At 41.1% G+C, this 22,022-nt stretch overlaps 2 protein-coding genes across 4 annotated transcripts in view; both read left to right on the top strand.

Moving 5' to 3' along the window:
• Positions 1 to 1,976: 1,976 nt before the first annotated feature.
• LOC108149326 (neuronal acetylcholine receptor subunit alpha-7) overlaps positions 1,977 to 22,022 on the top strand; it is a 54,460-nt gene continuing 34,414 nt past the window's right edge. The window contains exons 1-2 of one of the 3 annotated variants that reach the window (XM_017276791.2): positions 1,977 to 2,084; positions 3,096 to 4,059. The gene's annotated coding sequence lies outside the window, so the exon portion shown is untranslated. Of the gene's footprint in view, positions 2,085 to 2,269; positions 2,415 to 3,095; positions 4,060 to 22,022 lie in introns of those variants that run through there. The other 2 variants (XM_017276792.2, XM_017276790.2) reach the window with 2 other exon arrangements.
• Positions 10,198 to 11,498, top strand: LOC108149328 (multiple epidermal growth factor-like domains protein 10). Its single transcript, XM_017276793.2, has one exon. The coding sequence runs from the start codon at positions 10,260 to 10,262 to the stop codon at positions 11,391 to 11,393; it is 1,134 nt and encodes a 377-aa protein (XP_017132282.1). The 5' UTR covers positions 10,198 to 10,259; the 3' UTR covers positions 11,394 to 11,498.

The raw sequence follows: 22,022 nt of genomic DNA, 5'->3' as shown, positions 1-22,022 counted from the left end.
TGTGGGTTGACTATAATGCATTTCCATTAAAGCCCATGGCTTATTTCTAAACTCTAAAACAATTTAATTAAAATAAGTGCGTGCTTATGAGATTTACAACAAAAAAATTGCGTATACGTATAGGAGTACACGACTGCCTGGGTTGGCTTAGCTGGATAATCAAAAATGTAAATCAGGCATAAACAGTGCTTTTGTTTGGTGCAAGATCTACCCTTTGGTTTTTTGGGTGCGGCAGGAATGGGGAGGGGCTTGGGGAGTGGAGCGGAGCGGATGCATATCTTGCGGCCGCAGCCCGTCTGCACCGTGCTGCGTTCCCGGCGCAAATACTGGCATTATCGGCAGCCTTCATTCATGGATACCAACCGATGGCAGAAGAGCGAGAGAAATGTGAGCAGGGAAGGCCGAGCAGGTCCTGTGCCTCTTTTGTCCTTCGTCCAATTTGCTGTCGGGTGCGCGACCCGAAAAGGTTTGGGAGCCACTGGAAGGACGGACAGGGATAACTGCAATGGAAGGCTCCGAAGAGCTTAAAGCTCGGCTGAAAGAGGTCCTTAAGAGACACAGCTGCCCATAAGTGTCTTGGCCCGAAGAGAGCAGTGAAATGACTGGGATAGAACCAATATTAACGCTTTGCAGCATCCTTCGCTCTCACTTTCTCCGCTTCCTGCCCCTTTCGCTCTCTTTTTCTCGCTCTGCGGGTGCCCTGTAGTTTTGCGTTTGTAAAAGCCATTTTTCATTCATACGAACTTACTTTAAATTAATTTTTTTGTGGGGTCATAAATCATTTTTGGCTCTGGACCTACGCATGCTGCGTCTGTATGGGTGCATGCTGTCGGTGTGTTCGTGTGTCCGTGTAATCCCACATTGGTATGGGTGTAAGCTCTTGTACCGTGTATTTGGCGTTGCGTGTATGAATGAATGTGCTCCATGTATTGGCAAGACTTTCAAATTAGTTTCGATTGAATTGATGAAGGTGAGAATAGGCAGCAGTAGGTCAAGCTAGCTAGATGGCAGTATGTTGAAAACACAGAAGCGAGCTTATGGCTTCAAGGGTGTGTGGGTTATAAATGAATTCAAATTGTGTGAATATTATTAATGACCCAGACATTAACGCTATTCCTAAAAAAAAATGTTATATGCCTAACAAAACCATTTTCTTTTATAAAAAAACTTTTTACTTTTAATGTATTTAAATAGATTAGAAAGCTGCTTAAAAGAAAATTATAAATAAATATATCTCTTGACTTGATAGAATATTTATTTCTGAATTTACGCCTGGCTTGATTATTAGGTTTAATTAATTTTTAAATAAATCCAAATATTTCTTAGAAAAAGGTATTATCCATTTTGATTGGGTGTAACATTGTGAAACGGGTTATATTCTAGACGTCATAAAAATAATGTTAGCATTTACTAATTCTTAAGACTTAGAGCATTTTTCTAACACTCAAAGACTTACCACTGTGTTCCTTAAGCCCTATAACATTTGTATGCTACATCCTGTTTTTTGCATAGAAAATGCCCTGACATCTTGAGTTGACCACGCACACCTACCAATGCAATGGGCATCGACAGGATGTGAGCGCCCCCACTCTGCATACACGCATAGGTGGGGGGCTAACCAACACAAGTGCAGCGAGGGCGCACATCCTGGCGCTCTCTTACAGCCTCCGAGGAAAGCTCTGCGGGAAGAGCTTGAAAGCTGTTGCCAGAGCCACACGCACACACGGTCAAAGCGAAGGCCTTCCAGGCTCCGTGGAGTCACGAGTCCTGACGGCTGGCAAGGACTCGTGGCATGGCAAAGGTATGTGAATATGTATTTATGTTCCAGCCCGTTCACATCGGCATCGCATCCCCAAGCGGCGCTCGGATTTCAAACTTCTGCACAAGGATGTGTCGTGGGATGTGCCGACGAAGCTTGCGCTCGGCTCCTCCAAAGGACTCTGCAGTCACTTCCAGCGCCGCCTGGCTGGCAATGCTGCACAGGCATCGGACTCAGTTGGTGTTCCGGTTTCGGGTTGTGCTGTCAGTTGCCTTTTGCCTCCATGCACAGCGGCTGAGCGATTGAACGATTGAACGGTTGGACGGTTGGTTGAGCGGTGGAGCCGTTGAGAGTGTGCTAACGGAGCTGGAGAGCTTAGCCGCGCTGCCCGTGGTCTGTGTCTGCGTCTGTGTCCGTGTCCGTGCGTATCTCCGTGCGTGTGCGTCTCTCTCCGAGTGTGTGTGCGTGTGCCTGTGCGTGTGTGTGCCTGTTGTCTGTCGCTAACGGTGCGCGCGCTGTGTGTGTGTGTGCACAACAATACTATACATATATATATATATATCTATATATATATATATATACCAATACAAGTGTGACCGCACTCACACACGGCAAGCAGATAATTTATTTCAAATATGTACAATAATTCCGGCAGGTAAACCCATTCAGCAACTACTCAGGAATCTATATACATTGTCATTCCTATTTCTTCTGGAGCAAAAAAAAACATAAACGTCTAAAGTATCCTTTCTTTTTGCTCTCTTTTGTAAGCCTCTCTCTGGCCCAGAGCTCGTATATGTGTGTGTGCGTGTGTTTGGGAAAATTCCATCATCATCAGCATCGGTTTAACCATTATCATTCACGTTATAGCTGTACACATATTTTCGTACATCCTTCCTGCCAACCTCTATTCTATTTTTATTTTTATGCTACCGATTTTGACATTTCTATTACTTTAGAATTGTCTGCCAAGGAAGTGTGAGTGCGATTTGCTAATTGGCCATCAGGCCATCAATATATTCAAAATGGAAAGTATCTTTCAGATACATGTCAAGTGCAACTCTCTCGCTCTCTTTCGTTTATCATCGCTCTCTGTCTCCATTTACATGTGGGTGTGTGTGTCTGTATAACAGGTGCCAAAAAATAAATGGCAATGGTTACTTTTATGTTCACATTGTGTGGGCGGATGGCTGTGGGAAAGCGGGTACGAATGAATAAAACCGAATGATATTCTGGGCCATTATCAACAAGTGAGAAACGCGTGATTATTGCTCATTGAATAATATATGGTTAATTTCATTAACTTAATTAAATGTTATTCTCCTCCACTTTGTAGCCGTCGACACGCATAACACAGGCAATGGATGGCAGAACTAAAACTGGATAACTGCATAAACAAATATAAATACAATACATTAAACTAAGCAATATTTAATTTTGTTGAAAATTTAAAAGTGGCGGAAATAAACATCAACCAGTGAAAATTCTATAATCGTTGAACTCGCGAACACATAAAACCATGACTAAAGCAATTTGTAATTATAACAAAGACAAATCGAACGGAAAATGGTAGTTAATAATAACGTTAACAATAATAACGATGTTGCAAAACTCTAAAGTAAACATTTTAAGCCAGTTGTAAATATTAATACATACATTAATACGTCATACATCATATAAAAGTATACATACCTAAATTCATAGCACGCAATGACAAAACAATTTTAATATCCATAAAAAAAAGAACAAAAGCAAACCATAGCATATATTACCTTGAATAAGAAGTGTTCTATTATATAGAAAACTCATTTATAAGTGATGTTTAAATTCGATAAGCAACTGAAACGCGCACAAGATTGATACAAATTTTAAATAATAAAACGTTTAAGCATAAGGACAACCCCAAGAGAACTACAGCTCAATTGGCTAAAGAATACAAACGGGATAATTTGGAAATTCCTTGAAGATCTTCGATTTACTGAAATTGAATTATTCGATTCAACTCGATACAACATACGCATATTTCAATAATCGCATCTAACTAAATAATAATCATTACTGAACTAAAATTAATTGCATTAACTTCATTACTTATCAAACCAAAAATCTGGAAGAAAAATTTAATAAAAAAGGTTGAGGAATTGTTATAAAACAACGGAAGCAAAAAATCAAGCAAGTTTAACACACAAATCAGTAAACGGAATAAATCTACAAACAATTATTCCACACGATCAGCTCAATCCTTATATGCCAATTGGAAACAATTTTGATTGCATAAAAAAAAGAAAAGGAATATATAGGTGAGTCATTCCTGAAAAATTATTACCAAAATATTTTTTCTTCAAATAATTAATGTTATATAGTTAACAATGTTTGGTATTTGGGTATAGTAAGTAAGCATAAGGGAAATAGATTTATTAATTGTACCAATAATGAGCTAATTAGTTTATTTTAATTATTTCTTTAGAAATTTCGTTATACTAGGTAATTTTGATACATTACATTTATCTTCAATTTGGGTCGAAAGAGGTTTAAAAATCCGACAATTACAATTACAATTCATTGTAAATTAAGATAAGCCATAGTCGAAAAGACTTTTAAGTTGGTACAACGACCGTGGGGAGAGAGTATCTCTATTAGTCGAGGTACTCGCCTATTGAGTAATTTCTTGATTTGATTTATTGTTCTGTATGGATTTTTCTTTGAGTTTGTAAACCATTCTTTGGATTCACGCCCCTAAAATTCGCCATTGTCACAGAGAGCGTTCGTACACCCAACGCCTTAGCCGCAGGCATTATTTCAGCTTTCTCCATGTTCGTGTACCCAGTTGGACTTGATTTGCTTTTTTGTTTCACTTCTCGGGCAAGCATTTTAAAATTGTTCCATTGACCTTTCGACGACCACACAGCCACATTCAAATACTCAGCTGGCAAGTAGGTGGGTGGCCAGATGAGGGGGTGGCTATGGGTGGTGGGTGGTGCGTGGGTGTGGGTGTGGTGTTCCGGAGCAATGCCCAAAAGCAAACAGAGCAGCAGCCACTCGGAGGACAATAAAAAGCAGAGCACAATTGCCAAATAAATAACTTGACGCTCGCTCCGTCGACGGCTTATTTGCTCTGGTGCCGTGGTTTTTGGGCTTTGGCTTGATTTTCATTTTCATTTTGGGAAAGCACACACAGGCGCACACGCATTTAGAAGGCACTGTTGCATATTAAAAGTGCTCCGGCTTCCTGTTTTGTTTTCATCTTTTGCACTCGCTGCTCATTTTGGCCTGGCTCTTTTTCATTAATAATATGACACAATTCGCGCTGCATTGTCTCGAGCTGGTGGAAGCGCCCAAGAGCACTTTCGGCTTTGCCGCCTCCTTACGCTCATTATGCCCATTTGAGGCTTTGTCTTCGTCTTCGGCGTAACAGCCAGCCCAGACCCAGACCCATTCTGGCCCAGGCAGCAGCCAGCGTCTTTAGCCATTTCTTTCATCATTCATTCATGCAGACTCCCAAGCACACACACCCACCCGCCAGCAAATCCAAGTGCAAACAGCAGGGCAGTTAGATGAAAATTGCAGCTGTGGGTGAGTCTGTGGCAAATACCCTGGAAATACCTATGAACGGGTATGGAAAACGATACCAAATCCATCTGGCATTTGTTCAGTGTCATTATTGGTTTTTTAGCCAAGCAAATGTTTCTAAAAATAGGCAGCAATGGCTGATTTATTAGGCGCAAGTGCTGATCAAAAGCAAAATATAAGTTCCTAGTTAGTTTATTTTCATTTAAATGACTTGTTTTTAAAAATTCTTTAATTAGTAAATTATGGCTTAACAAATAGTATAAGGTTAGTATGTTAAAAAATCACAGAAATTAAAAAGCATTTAAAGCTACACATTTATTTAAATTCTATTAATTCAAAAATTCCTTCAAACACATTTGTATATTTTACCTAAAGTATTAAATTTAATAAAGACATTTATTTGTGAAATGGAAACCATTGGCATTGTCCTGCTACATCACCTCATATATATTCTTTAAATAGTTTAGCTTGGCCAAATATTTAAATGCGTTTGAAAGTGAAAGCCGCAATTGTGTTGTCCTTGGACCAGTGCCATTTGGAAAGAGTATCCCCGAAAGTAATTCACTTCGCGCTGCCCGCCTCGCAGCCCCTTGCGTTTGCCGACGATGTCCTTAATTATGTGCCAGCAGCCCTGACTGACTGCCACACTGCCACAGTGACTGCTCAAAGGACACCCAGCCTCTCACACACTAATGCACACCCACACACACTAACACACAGGGACATAGGCGTTGTCAGGATGTTGGCACTCGCAGTAGCAGTCGCGACTGTTACGTGGCGCTCGTGTCATGTTGGACTCCGGGTCTCGGGTTTCAGAGTCCTTGTTGCGCTTGTTTTTATCGCCCTTGTTTGGCCGTTGTTGATGAGTGTCGTTGTTGTTGCTGCTGTTGTTGTTGTTGTTGTTGTTGGCCGCTTTTGAAGAGCGCTCTTCTAGTGGGTGTCATGTCCGCTTAGTTGTTGCTCCTGCTCCTGCTCCTTTTCGTCCTGCTGTTTGCCGCCGTGCTTTGAGGCGACGCCGCTTTGCCTACTACTTATTTATGTATGAAGGACCTTAAACTTTGCAGCGGATGAAAATGGCCGCAGCCCGGAGAGAGATGAGGAACTGGAGCCCATGAACCAAATTATATACACACACAACAACTATATACTATATATAAGTGTGCAGATACAACAAATGGCGTCGCTACTTTTTTAATCACAGCCGGCGACGCAGTTTTCAGTTTCACTTTCCCATTTGCAAAGTTTCTCACGTGTGTCCCCCCCAACCAGTCCTTCTCTCCTTGGTGCCCTTTTTTTGCTTTTTTTTGTCATCCTAGTGGGGCCAACTGGCAGCTGGCAAGTCCAACGCACAAAAGCTGACAAACAATGCTCACTTTTCTGTTGGACTTCCCCCTTAGCTTTCTGCGCTTGTTCTATTAACCTTCGCTACGCGGATGAAAAAGAGATTTAAGGTTAACAATTCTCGTGTTTTTTTCAATTTTGGACCACTTAATATTAGCCGAAACTAGGCCAGTGCAGAGGTTGGTAAATATTAATAGAAATATAGATATAGATAGTTGGAGAAGGCAAAAGGTCGGCCTACTTGTCAAGATGTAGATGTCCACGCTAAAATAAGAAAGCTTAAATGGTTTAAACCATTTCACTCATGGCTTGAAAAGATGTCTTACAATTAAGTAAATAAATTTAAAAGCTCAAAGAAATTAATTTATGAGGATACTATGTAGCATTTTTTTTTACAGTTGCTTAATATTAAACGGTCTACAAACATTATAGAAATGTGTGGAAGTTCCTGTTTGATTAAGCAATGAAATTTTTTAAATGTTATGGTACTTAGAATATGTGAATTGATATGATATGATAGGGGGTACCACAGAAATCCCCAAGGCTTTGTAGTAATTTTTATAATTGCCTGAAAGTATGCAATGAAAAATAGGAAATGTCTTTCATAATAAATCCCTTGAACGCCCAGTCTGAATATTTATTTTATAATATATGTGCATTCGTTAGGTTTCCTAATTCTTTCGGCTAAGTCCGGTATCAACTTGGCAGCACTGGCTGTGGCCGCATATAGATTTCATAGACCTGACACCCATATTGGCAAAAACTTTCCTCGGCTGTCATAATTTGTGAAATTTTAGTGCTCATTCGAGGATTTGTCTGCTAATCTATAATTAAAATTATTGTCGTATCATTCGGGAGCTGGAAACTTTCGTGCGACCAAAACTTTTGCCCGTAGAGTAAGAGGATGGGGGATGGGTGATGGGGAAGGAGGGCTTAGGTGCTGAGAGAGGCTTAGCCATGAAATGCCCTAACATGCTGCCAGTTAAACTGTCCATAGCAAACGAACTCCCGACCCAGCCAGCTTAACCCGAACTGATTCGGAGGCAGCTACGTGCCTGTGCATTTGAGCAGCAGATGTCACCCGGGCTGGGCCCAAAGTTTTTGGGGCCACCCAAGCAACTTAGATAATTTAACTGTGCCACGGAAGGGAGCACCTGACTTCCTTGAACGTTTTTTTGGGGGGACAGGGGGTTTACCTACGTGAGATAATGCAAATTTATGGCTGGCAATTAGCGAGTCGCGAATCGCAGCCGAAGCTGGGCAATAATTCACGGGTGCCCTCAACTTTGACTAGTCCCCGGGCCTAATTGCAGTTGCCGACGTGAGAAATCTCGGCCAGAAGTGAAGCTGGATGGGTTTCCATTTCGATCCGTTTCGGGAGACAATGACAAACCAAAATCCAGTTAGCGAAACCCAGTAAACCATTAATTATCTTAGGCGGCGCCTCGCATATGTGAAACGCGATGTGGGCTGTGGGCTGTGGGCAACTGGCGGCTACAAAAGAAGATACAGATATACGCCGCCAGAAGATACAGATACGGGCTGACTGTCAGTGGCAAGTGGCACATGCCGTCTATCTGTTATCCAACAGCTACACTTTGCACACCCAGAACAACAACAGGCAGCACACCAGCACACCAACACTCCCAAAAGAAGACCGTCGTGCCATATCTGAATCTGTAAATGTGTCTGTGAGATACTCACACACACACACACACACACACACACACACACACACACAGACTCGAGAAAAAGGCATCAGTTGCAATCTGACTTCAATTCAATTATTTTAGATTAGAATGTGACTGTGTCACACACACTTTTGTCTCTATGTCAGCTGTCATTCATCCGTTCATATGCTCCATAAAGGCAGCCCGCGGGGCGGAGAAGCTGGAGCGTTTTGCGGCGCAGGATACGTGCCCTATACGCCGTCTGTTCCTGCATTGACAGTTGCCCATACATATATATATATATATGGCCACATATATGCTTGTACACTTCGCATATATACACACTGGGATATGGGCTTTCGGGCTCTCTGTGAATGTGCTCAACAAAACATTGTCCCAGAGATCCCGACTCGAAACGAGCGTGACAAAAGTAACAAATGTGCGACTGCCGCAAGCCCAATGACGTCAGGCTTCCTGGGCCCTAGAATATATTCAAGTGCCTCAAACATTTATGTGTTTCATCCTGCCAAATTGATTTGCGCTCTGCCAAAGCGGAGTAAGCCAATGAGTGACCTTTTAAACGCTTGGGGATCATATTTCAATTGGGGTAATTGATTGACCGATTTTTGTGCGCAGTTAATTATAAAAGCATCGTATGCATACTGATTTTAAAATTGCATGTGATAATATTAAAATGCCTCCTAGGGTAATCAAATAAGTGTTCGGAGTAGATTTCCCATATTTCTGAATATGGGAAATGCTTTCTCACAGTTCAAGCGGATGACTTTGGTTTGAACCTCTGTTTTTATTGTTTTTTCTAAGTTTCAATAATAAGGCTTTGTTCCTAGACAAAACAAAATTAGCATGAGGCAACTATTTTTGTTACATAAATTGTATTTAAAAATCTTGCCTGCTGGGAACTTCTTTGATTTTTTCTAAACATTAGAGAATAAACGTGATCTAACAAGTAAGGCAGGTAGACTCTAGAGAGACAGGTAACAAAAAGGATCAGTTAAAGAAATTAAGGTAGAAAAAATCTATGAAGCAAACATTTTTTCAACCTTAAGAGGCCAACGCATATATAGAAAATGCCATGGCATAAACTGATTATTATTTGCTATTAGTTTAGAGGAAGTCATGAAGCAAAAATACATCAATGTAAACCATTTAGTTCCGCTCTTTGTGAGTCATATCGGTCGCGATTCTCAATGGAAAACAATTGCATCTTTATAGTATGTTGTTTTCAGCCTTATCACTGTCTTTATGCGGGCAACTTATGAAGCGGGCATTATGATAATAAAATAACTGAAAAGGGACTTGCATAGAGAGGAGCACTGCGACAAAGAGAGGGAGGTTCAAAGTCAGAGCGATCCAGCACGGTCTCATCCATCCGAGGGTGACCTTTGGCTCAGATATGCTGCAACCCTCTGGGATAAGGGCACTGAAAAAAATGAGTTACAAATTTGTAATTACATAATTCTAAAACTTAAGTATTATAAAGACTTATTTGTAAATTTGTTAATATTTATACTTCTAATTAATAATATGGGAGATGTGGCAGTTAATTTAAGGATAAATCTTAAAGGTTAATTTTTGAATAAAAATGTTAATAAGCAACAAATAGTCAAATGCAATAAGAAGAGAGGGAGAAGCTATTAACTATCCACAACTATTCGGCACATACTGTCTACTTGGTACAGATAGTTACACTTTTTTTGATCAGTGTAGAGAGCGATTTTATCTAGCTGCGGATGTTATTGTGTCCTATCTGCTGGCCTGCCTGCTCTGCCTGCCGATCCTCCCCGCATTCTGCTGCCTGAGTGGCCGGCTTAGCTCTCGACTGCGCTTCTTGTTCTGGGAAAACTCAGTTCTGTACCGACTGTAGTTAAGAACGGACAAGCAAAGACTCTCTCGGAAAAATGAAGTTCATCTGGGCCCTGACTTTGCTCCTAGGTTCCGCTGCAGTGACCGCTCAGCGGGATAACTTCTGCGAAAGGAACGAGACGATTCGCACCCAAGTGCCGGTCACCAAAACGCGGACCATCGTCAAGAGCCAGCCCAAGTGGAAGGTGTGGAAGAAGAGCGAGAAGTACACCGAGACCTACGACTCGGAGGAGGAGCGAGTGACCCACCGGCTGATCAGGGAGTGCTGCCCTGGCTACTTGCAGGTGGAATCGGGCCTTTGTGAGCCCGTCTGCAGTCGCGGTTGTCCAGCCCATGCCAGTTGTGCCGCCCCCGATCGCTGCGAGTGCATTTCCGGCTACGTTTCGGCCAGGAACCATCAGGATGGCAGTCACTACTGTGAGCCCATCTGCCAGACCCTTTGTCCAGCCGGAGCCCAGTGTGTGGCGCCCAATACCTGCGCCTGTCGCGATGGTTTCACCCAACTCCAGCCAGCTGGCGATGGCGTGAGTGGCGACTGTGCCCCCGTTTGCCAGGTGGGCGATGGCTGTGCCCATGGCAAGTGCATCGACGTGGACCGCTGCTCCTGCAACGCCGGCTATCGATGGGACAAGGCCGAGGAGCATTGCGTTGAGCTGAGTGCTGAGTTGACTTCCGAAGACCTGGACACCACCGAGGAGAGCGCCGAGTCCCTGGACACCAGTTCAACGGCTGCCTTCACCGCCACCGAGTGTCCCGAAGACTACGTCCTCTTCCGCGGTGAATGCCGCGAGAAGCAGTTCAACAGCAATGAGGCGGGCTGCCTGAAGTCCGGCTGTGGTCCGCATCAAACGTGCCTGGAATCCGGCACATGTCACTGCTCGGATGGCTTTGTCCCGGAGGAGAGTACTGAATCCGGTGGAGTGCTCAGCTGTAAGCGCACGCTGTTCGACCAAATACTTGGCCTGAACGAGGCCACCGACGACGAGGATGAGCTGAATCCCTGGACCATTCCCATCATTGGTGTTGCCAGCGGAGCACTGTTCGTCCTTCTGATTGTGGGACTCCTGGGCGGAAAACGGTATCGCCAGGAGCGTGCCACATTGGCCAACAAGGAGATGGAGTGCCAGTACTCGCAGAAGACCGTTGATGTGGACGAGTGGGTTCCGTAAGGGGGTCGAGTTCACCCCTGGCTTTGGGCTGTGTTAGATCAACTTTGATTGTTAGTTTAAAACCATTTTATCATTTCAGAATAAAGCATATCGACTTAATAAAAATTTCATACTAAAAGTAAATGGAGAGAAATCACTACGCTGCCTCGTAAAATGTTCCATTTATCATTCAATTTTCATTTCTTTCTTTAAACCTTGCTATCAGCTCAGGACTTTAAATTCATTTACACATGTAGATAAGAAATTGTTAAAGGAATAAATCAATGACTTAATCCAACATTTTCTAAACAAAGAACAGATACGAAAATATTCTTCGTAAGGTTATCGCTATGCCGAAAAAATTATAGATAGTTTAAGGTCTTTAGTATTAATTCCTAACCTCTGCTGATAAATTTAAACCGTTTATTACACATTCCACTCCATTATGTCTCGCTTACGGATTGTGAGTCCCTCAGCAGTAATATGGACTCATATGCTGATGACTGGCTTATGTAAATAAAATATTCATAAACATTCGAGGCAAGAGGTACTCAGCACACCAGCAAACAAACTTACTTGAAAATGACTAAAAATACTCAGTCAAATGAACAAGGAGATTATTATGGTGTCAGCTCCAACTAGGTGGATTGAATATTTAATTGGGCAAGCAAAGTGAACATCTAATATATCAAATTGTTTCTTTTAATTCGTAAATTTGATTTGAGCGAATATTCTTTACAAAAACAACTCTGTTATGGTAAACACTAGTGTAAACCTTTATAAGTATGCTTTATCAATTATTCACTCTTTACATTTTTCGTGGAATTTTGTATTATAGCAAACCAACTTGTTTCTCAAAAGTGTGCGCTGCTTTGTAGAAAACTTTGCTTAAAAAAAATTTCTCGAAAGTAGAAAGTTTGTGTTTTTTATATATTTGAATCCTGTTTGTTTATATTTTAGTCAAAGTATAATGCATTAAACGCTTTTGTGTATCTGTATTTGTAGCTTTGCCTTCGTAAAGTGTATCTGGCGGCGGCACAAAGATCTTTTTAACCATAATCGCTGCACATTTAGATATGTTTGTCGCACAATGGCAGGGAGCAGAGAGCTTTAAGGTAAACAGGGAGCACAGAGCCGGGCAAGAGTGGAGAAAGTCCGCCGCAGAGAAAGTGTAGCGAAAAGAGAGCCGAGTGCGTGAGAGCGCATAAACGTTGTCAGCGTGCAAAATTCTAAGAAAAAGGACGAAATGTTGGAAGAGGAGGTGTCCCAAGCCAATGCCTGCCCCCTCGAATACTTAAAGCTTCTTTAATTTTTATGTTGTTTTCTTCTCTCTTTGTCGGTGCGTTGAGTGTGTGTTTGTATCTGTATCTGTATCTGTGTTTATGTTTGTATTTGTATTTGTATCTGTGAGTTTGTTTCAGCCATTCTCTTTGATTGCTTTTGCGAGTGTGTGTGTGTGTGTGTGTATGTGTATGTTGGGTAACCTTTGCTGGCGAATATTTTTGCGTGGGAAGTCGCCCAAGGACATGGCCTGGCTCAACTAAACTTGACTCGACTGGACTCGCCCGCCTTTGCCTTTGCCTTTGCCTTATCTCCCGCTTGCTCTTCATTCACTTTTCGCACAGTTTGCTCTTTCGCTGCTTAGTTATTTATTTATTATTTGTTGCTGGCAAAAATTGTTTTAGCTTTGCTAGTAAAAAGCGTTGTTAAACAGTTGCGCTAAAACCTTGAAAAACTAACAAACTGAAAGCAAACTTTGTAAACGCATAAACGAATTATAAAAATAGTTACCTCAAAGATTTCGCGTTGATGGCGTACAATTTTTAGATTTTAGTCGAGCATTTTCATGGTTCGTTTGCTAACGAAAAGGGTTTGTGGAAACTGGGAAGGGGTTCAAACAGGGAGGCTAAGCGAAAAAGTTAAAGCTTGAGCCTTGGCAATAAATTAAGAGCTTATAATTACACTATAGCTATAATTAGAGTTTTCTTTCGTGAGCCTATAAAATTTAGTACAATCCATTTTAAACTATGTTTTATGATAAATATAATTAAATATCAAATGTTTTTAAAGAATAAAGAATTACAATACAAAAAATATTTTAAACTTAAGCTATATAAAAATACATTTTATGAATATGACTAAATATGTTTTAGCTAAATTAATATGTATTCTCAGACAAATCTGTGTAAATTATAATTAATTTTGTTTTTATTTGTCCAAGACAATTTATTCTTTACAATTACAGCTTTATATATTAATGGAATTTAAAGAAGTACATATCCAAGCCCAAGCTCAACAGGTATTACTTGGCTTAGTAAAGAATAGTAGTTGATATTAAGCTTTAAAACCTTATTATCCATAGCAAGATGCTTAAAATTTTCATTTTGTAATATAATAAATTAATTATTAATTTTTTCAAAAGAAGCAAAATTCTCCATTTTGCGCTGCCAATTTAATGTTCTTTGGAATGCATTTATTGTTATGACTTTCTTTATGGACAGCTTCACTTCACATGGCTGAAGACATGAAGTAGAATCAACAACCAGATCCCTTACTCATTTCCCTTCGCATCCTAGCGGGAGCCCTGCAAATTATTCAGTGTGTACTTGTTGATGCAGCCCTCGAACATCACTTACCACCCGTGATCCCAGTCCCAATCCCCATCCCGTTCCAATCCCCTTGCCATCCCAGTACCACCCCCTTTCGCTCTGCAGCCTCTGCAAAAATGCATTGTCGGAAAGTAGGTCGCTGCAGTTTAGCTCGGATGCAATTCGCTGTTGCTGTTGCTGTTGCTGCTGCCGTTGCTGTTGCTGCACGGGAAAACGCAAACAGCAGCCATCAAATATTAACCACTAGTTGATCCTATGCAATTTATGTGTGCGAATGTATGCCCCTGCCACGCCCACCGCCCAATTAGGTGGGAGAAAAATATGCGAAAGTTGGCTGAATTTTAGGACTAGCTACTTTATGGTTGAAAGCTTTAGTGCGGCAAATTCAGTTGGGGGCGGATGGAATAAAAAGGGATGCAGGGGCGTGGCGCATGCAACTTCAGCTTGCCACTTTTACCGTCACGCCCAGTTTAACGGCAGCAGCAACAACACTGTTGACCTATTTTTCTCGGCGGTACGCAGACTTTGAAATTATTTACAGCACCGTGGAGAGACAGAGAGGCAGAGAGAGATGGAGAGACCCGTGTAGAAAGAGAAGGGTAGACTGCGTCGACGACGATGAGTGCATGTGAGTGACGAGAAGGGCTCTGTTTCAATAATCACAAAACGTTGCCCCCTCCGCTGCATACTGCGATTTGAGCTGCTTCACAATTTTTGCAAGCCATGTTTTCAGGCTGCTTATTGTCAAGTCGTGGCAAGGCCACGTTTTTGCCAACAACATTTGTGGACGCTGCAATTAGAGAAACCAGCACTCGCTTTTCCAATCCACAAGTTGAAGTACGTTAATAAGTTTCGCATTTCAAAAAAAAACTGCCAAGTTCCAAGGGGAAATTCCCATAAACTCTGCACTGAATATTTGTGAGTGTCTGACTTTTATGAACTGAGGCTAAAGAAAATGTTATATGCACCTGCTCACACACAATTTTAGATTTGCCTGTACATTCGTATTTTTATGATAAAATATTCGTGCGCTCTTGGCTGACCTAAAAAATCGTTAAATGTTTGAAAAAGCATTTTTTACCCAGCTCCTTTTAGCCACCACGCAGCGCTCGCAACAGTGCCCCCCTCCTTCTTTTTCTACACTTTTTATTTTATTTTATTTTAGTTTTACCTTTTAGAAAGCAAAGTGCCCAGCCCGCAAAGCATTTAACTTAATGCACATGGTTCACTTGCACCTTGTATAGTTGTGTGTTATATAAACTACAGAGATGCGGGTTTCTGCGTGTAAAATAGAATTTTATAGACTCGAGATCTGAGACTGAAAGTGTTGAGTTCGCACCACGTCACCAACTTTTCTCATAACGATAACTGGCTGTATATGCTTGTTAAATCCTACCCAAGTTAATCGATTACCTTAAACTATACCATTGTGATTGTAGATTATAATTGCGTAATATAACAAAAATAACTAAAAAAGGCTTTAAGTTTATTTAATTTTACATTTTATTCGACAAATATAATATTACAAAGGATTTTATAAAGTACAGAAAATTATTAGGGCTGTTGATATTTTAAGATCAAACGAACGTATACAAATAAAATGTTTATGCTGAGCTATACATTTCTTAGAAGCTGCAAATAAAGTATATGGGTTGACTTAGGCCAACCCAACTGCGCTTCAAATAACTCAACTGTGCGTTAAGGCCAAAGCAAAGTTTCATCAGAGGGGCATGTAAATGCTAATGCCGAAACGGATGGAGTGGAGAGGGGGTTGGGGGTGAGGTCAAGGGGTCGGTGGGGTGGCAGTCGCGCCCACTTCTTCACTGCCTTCGTAGCCCGCCTGCTTATTGGAGCAAAAATTAATTGAAAATGTTGGTCAATTGCCTCGCTGGCAGCCCCATTGAAGGTAAGGGGCTGTTCGGGGGGAGTCGTGTCTACGGTACGCAATCTGCTGTAACTTCAGCGCTGAAATGCCGCCTGTGGTGGTGCAGACTATAATCATCGCCGGACTGCAGCCAGGGTATTAGTAATTATTATTTACTCTCCCCGGTAAAGCAGATATTGCTGCAAGCAAGCACCCGCAATTCATCGCCATTTTCCTGCAACTATTTTAAATGCCGCAACATTAATTAGTTTTAATGGAGTTTAAGTTCGTTCCGGCCCCAAGGCAAAAGGCTGAGGAATATCAGATAAAATAAAGCAACACACAAAAGGCCACATTTAAAATGCACTTAAGCCGTGCAAGGTTCGATCAGAGCACAAAAGCCGAGCTCTATAAGTAGTTTTGGTGCTTTACACAATTTGTTGGGTTAAACGGAATGCATAAATTGTATTACAAAAATTCATTGGAAAAGGGATATGCCGGCGAAACCGAAACAGTATTGACAGTATGATTAATTTTTAATGTGTTTTATCGAAAGTAATATATTTTTCCGTACTGACAAACTTATTAATTTCTTAATGAGTTGAAAGTGAAGACTGGCATGATATATATATGGTAAAACACAAAACAACTTTAAAAATACAAATTGTTTTGTTCTTTTACTGTCTTCATTTTTTTATGAATATTTGCTTATGTATAACTCGCAGATAAAGCACAATCTGAAAAAAGTTGTTAGAAATGTTGACTTTTTTCTGCCTTTATTTGAGCAAAGAGTTTTCGAGTCAATGATTTCCCTCTCCCAAAAATAGCACCAAAAAATATACAATTCAAATAGGTAAACACGTAATAAAATACTTCGGTCGACAATCAACTATTTATAATTGTAATTGCCCCAAATTGATGTTGTTTTAGATTGGATGTCGTTTCCATTTTCCCAGCCTGTCACCGTTGCAAAAGAACATTGATAACATGCAATACAGCCAAGTTGTCTTTGAAATTCCATCAAAATGCATTCTCTGCTCACAACTGCCAACGCAATAAAAATCAAAATTAAATTGCGTGCAGTTTTCCATGGGCTCCTCTGCTGCTTTCTGCTTTCCCAATCCCCTTCTCCCTCGCTTTTCCTAGGTTTTTCCTATTTTTCTGCTGGCACGAGGCTAACATTAAAATGTCTATGCGTGCCTAAAAGATGGTAACAAATATGAAGGAACTTCCAGCAGCATCCAGGGCTAAAATTTTAGCAAAAACGAGCTTTTACCCACCCACACTTTGCCACGCACTTTCTCCACACTCAAAGAGAGAGTTCCCCAGCAGAAGAGAGAGAGAAAGGCTCTCTTCAACGGAGAAAGTAGTAGTGGTTGAGGGGGGAGAATAGAACAGCCAACGCTTAATTTGATTTTGAAGCCAAAGCACCCTGTATACGCTCTTTAAGTGTTTATTTATGCGTGGCCAAGTAGGACAAGGAAACTGAATCTGAAACTGAAACCGATGATAAGGAGTGGCGAAGGGAAATGGCCAAGGAAGCCAGCCAACACATCTGCCTAATAAAATTCATTTAAAAAAGCCAGGCAACGTTGTTGCTGCTGCTGCTGCTGCTGCTTTTGCTGTTGTGTTGTGACATTAATTTTTACTTAATTTATTTTTGCGCCGTCGCAAAAGCAGCATCCCCCCACCAATATGGGTATTTCAATGGTTTTCGGTTTTCGCTTTTGCGTTCGTTTTTCGTAGCCAACAAACCTCCACAAACACACACACCCAAACAGATTTATATGGATTTATGTGTATATATATTTATTTAGCAGGACCTGGACCTCCTTACCATCCCCGACCCTCCCAATCCAGCATCTTCCAGCTCATTTGCCGCTTCGACGACAAAATTTCAGTTTTCAGTACGTTAATGTGCAGTGGGATAGGATGCGATGGGGTGGTGTTAGGGGCTTGAACCGGGGTGTGTTAGCTTTAAGTGCCAAGTGAGGTGGTGTTGGTGTCAGCTCATTGGAAATATGGGTCAAGTTGTTGCCGTCTACGCTAAAAATTGAGTTGGCATGCCAGCTGCAGTCGACGACGACGTCGACGTCGGCGGCATCCGCCTGGCAATAATTGCGACAGCACATTTGGGGTTAATCCTATAGGGTTAATCCAGCGAATATATATACACACATGTATGGGAATGCCTTTCCTCCCTTTATTCCGCCCAAGTTAATCGCCCCCAAAATGATTCTTATTTATTGTTGCAGTTACTTCGAATTTATATTGTGTGGTATAAGCAGAGTTCTCTTAAATAAATGTGTGTTTATCGAGGGGGAGTATTAGATCTCAAGAGGGAGGCTTCTGCATACAACAATGTATATGTGAACGCCCTGGGGACAGCTTTTGTATTTTCTCTTATTTATTTTAATTCAATTAAAAAGTTTTATTTTTTTTGGTTTGTTTGTTAAAATACTTTATACATAATTTAACTAACGTCTAAATAATATGATTAACAAATTTAGGCTTAGTTAACAACAATATAATTATAACTTAAAACTCTTTCCAATATGTTCTCTATGTTTGGGAACAAAACCCTTAACCCTTAACCCTTACCCGTACCCTTACCTTAACTTCCTTAATTAGCATTTTTTGTTTAAATATTTCCCATTGAGAATCAAAAGGTGTTTGAAAGGAGGGAACAATTGGGAAACCCTTTTGTTGTTGTATTTGTGCTATCGAATGGACTATTAAGGCTTGTATTAGCCATATTTTATGTGATTTTGGTTAGGGCCAACGCCATTTGGACCTGCAGCAACACTAATTTGGTAAATCACGTTCTGGCCAAGGGGTGGCCTTTCGAAACAGTGGAAAGGGGTGGAAAAAGTCCACTTCCCATTCGGTTTGTTTGGCAGTGTGTGTACGTCCGTGAACTCAGTGTGTATCTACAAAAATCGGATTCTTGGCCATAATGGACATGTAATTTATTTTTGGTCCTGGACATTCTATATATGGTCTTATGGGCCATGTTAAATGCCAAGCTGTGCTGTTGTTAACGCAGTTTCCCAAGGCTGGGGGTAGAAAACTGGGAGTTAGACAGGCAGGCCCGCACCTTTTGTTATGCTTTTCTTTTATTTTATTGTTAAAAAATCGCTTGCTTTATGATATTTTGTTCGCCTTTTCATGTGTTTCCCTTGTTTGTGCGTCGGATTGTGTTGGTCAGCAAAGTTTGTTTTTTATGATTTTTAGTTTCGCCTGAGATTCGTTAGTGCGTTGAAAGGGTTTGGAAACGCCAAGTTATCTCATCCCAGCGGTAATGTGTCAGAGAAAAGGGGTGCGTTGTCATACGGTCTGGCCCATTAAATTGACCATATTTTTTGGTCATAAGCAGACGCTCAAATCACATAGTTTATGCCAGCTCTCGGTTTTGTTCGAAAACTTTTGCCCAATGAGTTGGAAGCATACGGTTTCGAGAATGGGCTTTCATTCAGTCTACTCTTTGGGTTGCAAATAGTTGAACAAAGCTGGGAAAACTAAGATGGAATTTTTCTTTAAGCTTAGGAATAACATATTTGACTCTCATCTTTGGTTTCCCATCTCTGGTCCTATTTATTTTCGCTCAGCCTTTTCCTAGAGATTTTTCATCTTGGCCCCCTTTTCAACCCGTTCAAGTTTACCATTCCAATTCAATTTCCTTTCAAAGCAGGAAAACTTAGAGTGATGAATTGCATTCCCAGCCTCATTGGCAGCTTGTGCTTATAGTTCAATTCTAGTCTCAAGTCTATTGAACTCTGACTTCGGTCAATGACAATGTTGTTGCTACTATGATGATGTTAGTGATGATAATGATGATGATGGCATGGCCAGCATCTTCTCCTTGCTGTGTAAGTGCAGATAAATTATTTTTTGAATGGCAGGCAAGGGAAATATTTTACATTCTGGGCGGACAGGACCAAACTGGGCGTGGCGCTCGCAGTTCGAACTCTTTTGCATGCCATGCAGATATATAGTATATATGTATATGCCCGTAGGTATCTCCCGACAAGCTCGTGAATATTTCTGGTTCTCGTTGTCGATGTGCTGCTTGTCTGGTCCTTGTTTGTTTGTTGTCCATGTTCGGTCCTGCCTTCGGCTGATCATACCCTATTTGGGCCCTCTCCACGCCTTTGCAGCCATTGTTGTTTGCATATTTGCATTAAAAACGGCAAACACTTTTACCCAAACACATGTAAAGTGGTGTTGTCTCTCTGTCTCTTTCAATGTGTCGCCTGTCGACAAATATAACCGAACATAAATCATCCGTAGCAGTGGCATAAATAATAAATACACACACTCTTGCCCTCTAACGGCGATGTGTGGGCTTTCAATGGATGTGTTTAAATTGTTTCTGCATTATGAATTTTTAAAATTCTGTTGAATTTTGCTTTTATTTTAATTATGGTTTACTTTAGAAGACAGCCTAACATGTATTTTAGGTAACCAAAAAGGTTTAAAATCTTGAAATTGTAGAACAAATTTAATAGCACACTCCAAAAATTCCTAGAGCCAAGTTTACACTAAATTCTTGTCACAGTCAGAAACAACTTAAACACAATTTCTCCTTATCCCTTCGTAAATTCGCTCAGTTTGTCATCAACTTTTGCCCAAAAAAAAGGAACAAATATAACTGGAAATCCACTTGTAAAAATATTAATTTTCCAGCATTGCGAAACTGTCGCCAGTTTTCGGCAACTCCAAAACAACAAGAATAACAGTTGCCAAGGAAAAGTCTGGTCGCAACATAGCTAAGAACATTCAGCACATAATTCTTTTTCCAAGCCGCAAAATAAAAACTGTCCAGAGAAAAGAGTGAGGCCGGGCCAAAGCACAGAAAAAAACAATTTCCACTTTTTGCCCAGCGAATTCATAATTCATTGAGCCAGCTGTGTGAGTGGGGGAAATGTGGCGAGTGCCGAATGGCGGATGGCGAATGGCGAATGGCGAATGGCGACCATACCAAGGCGTTGGCTATCATTTACACCATGCAGTTTGCCCATTTCCATCTCTAGCCGAGTTTCGGCCCTGCCCCTTGATCATCATGCAAAAACCATTTTTTCTCTGCGCGCTGAAAATTAATTTGCTCACGCGCCAAACGGAAAAGTCTCTGGAGTCCGAAAAAATGGTTTCATCTGCAATGCGACGCCAACAGTTGCCATTTTTACCCCACCACACACCCGTTCCAAGCCACTCCACTCCATTGGCCAGGATTCGAGACTGAGCTGGTCGTTCATTTTATGCGACGACCATCGCATAAATTTCACAAAATTTCATACATCAATGCCGGCTGGTTGAAGTGGGGCCAAATGCGAGAAAATGGCAGAAAATTTCCTGCGGTCTGGCACTTCAGCTGATTAGACGACCGCAGAACTCTTCGAATATATTTCAGAGCGATTGCAATAAAAGCGATACCTTTTTGGTGAAGCGGCCACGGGTCGTATGCGCAATATTTGCCACTGGGCAGACGGCCAAGAAATAAAGTGCTGCCCGTTTTTGTGTGTGGTAGCAAAAGCCCCTGCACCTGCGATCGCACAACTAAATATTTGAGTGGCATCGCCGTTGTTGTGACGCCCCAAGCCAAGTGACCCATAAAATGGCACCACAACTCGCCGCCAACTGTTGCAACTCCGCTCCACCTTCACCACAAGCAGCGGTCCCCTGTCTCCGCGTCATCGCTTTATGCACACCATTTTGACGCCTTCCTTCCGGACAGGTTCAATTGCAGTTTAAAAGCTGTTTTGAGTGCTCACAGCGGGATATTTGGGCAAAAAGATTTTTGCGGCTGCCGGAAAGTGTTCCTTTCCGTAAACGATTTTATTTCTTGCCTATTGTGCGGTTTTTTTTATTAAATAAAACCTAACTACAACTAACCAGGAGCATGAGCCAAATTTTAGTTAGCCATGCTTACAGATGCTATATTTTCTCTTTTTTAATTGCTATATTTATAAGCCATTTTGCCAACAAGCTAATACTTAGAAACATTTTATTTGCCTGTCCTTAGAAACAATTATTTTAAACAAATCGGTTTAAGTTAACAGAATTAAAATTAAATCAATTAATTCATTTGTTAATAATGTCCTCAGGGCCTTTTTCCAGCCATTAGATAAGGATTTCTTAAAATGAATGTTTTGATTTGCAAACGAATACAATAGATAT

This window comes from Drosophila elegans, unplaced genomic scaffold (genome assembly GCF_018152505.1).
Source record: "Drosophila elegans isolate 14027-0461.03 unplaced genomic scaffold, ASM1815250v1 contig_814, whole genome shotgun sequence".
Taxonomy (NCBI): Eukaryota; Metazoa; Arthropoda; class Insecta; order Diptera; family Drosophilidae; genus Drosophila; species Drosophila elegans.
This window is presented reverse-complemented; position numbering and strand designations above follow the sequence as displayed.

Bases quoted from the DNA above. Each gene is read 5' to 3' on its own strand.
- LOC108149328 (XM_017276793.2), top strand. From the start codon at position 10,260: ATGAAGTTCATCTGGGCCCTGACTTTGCTCCTAGGTTCCGCTGCAGTG.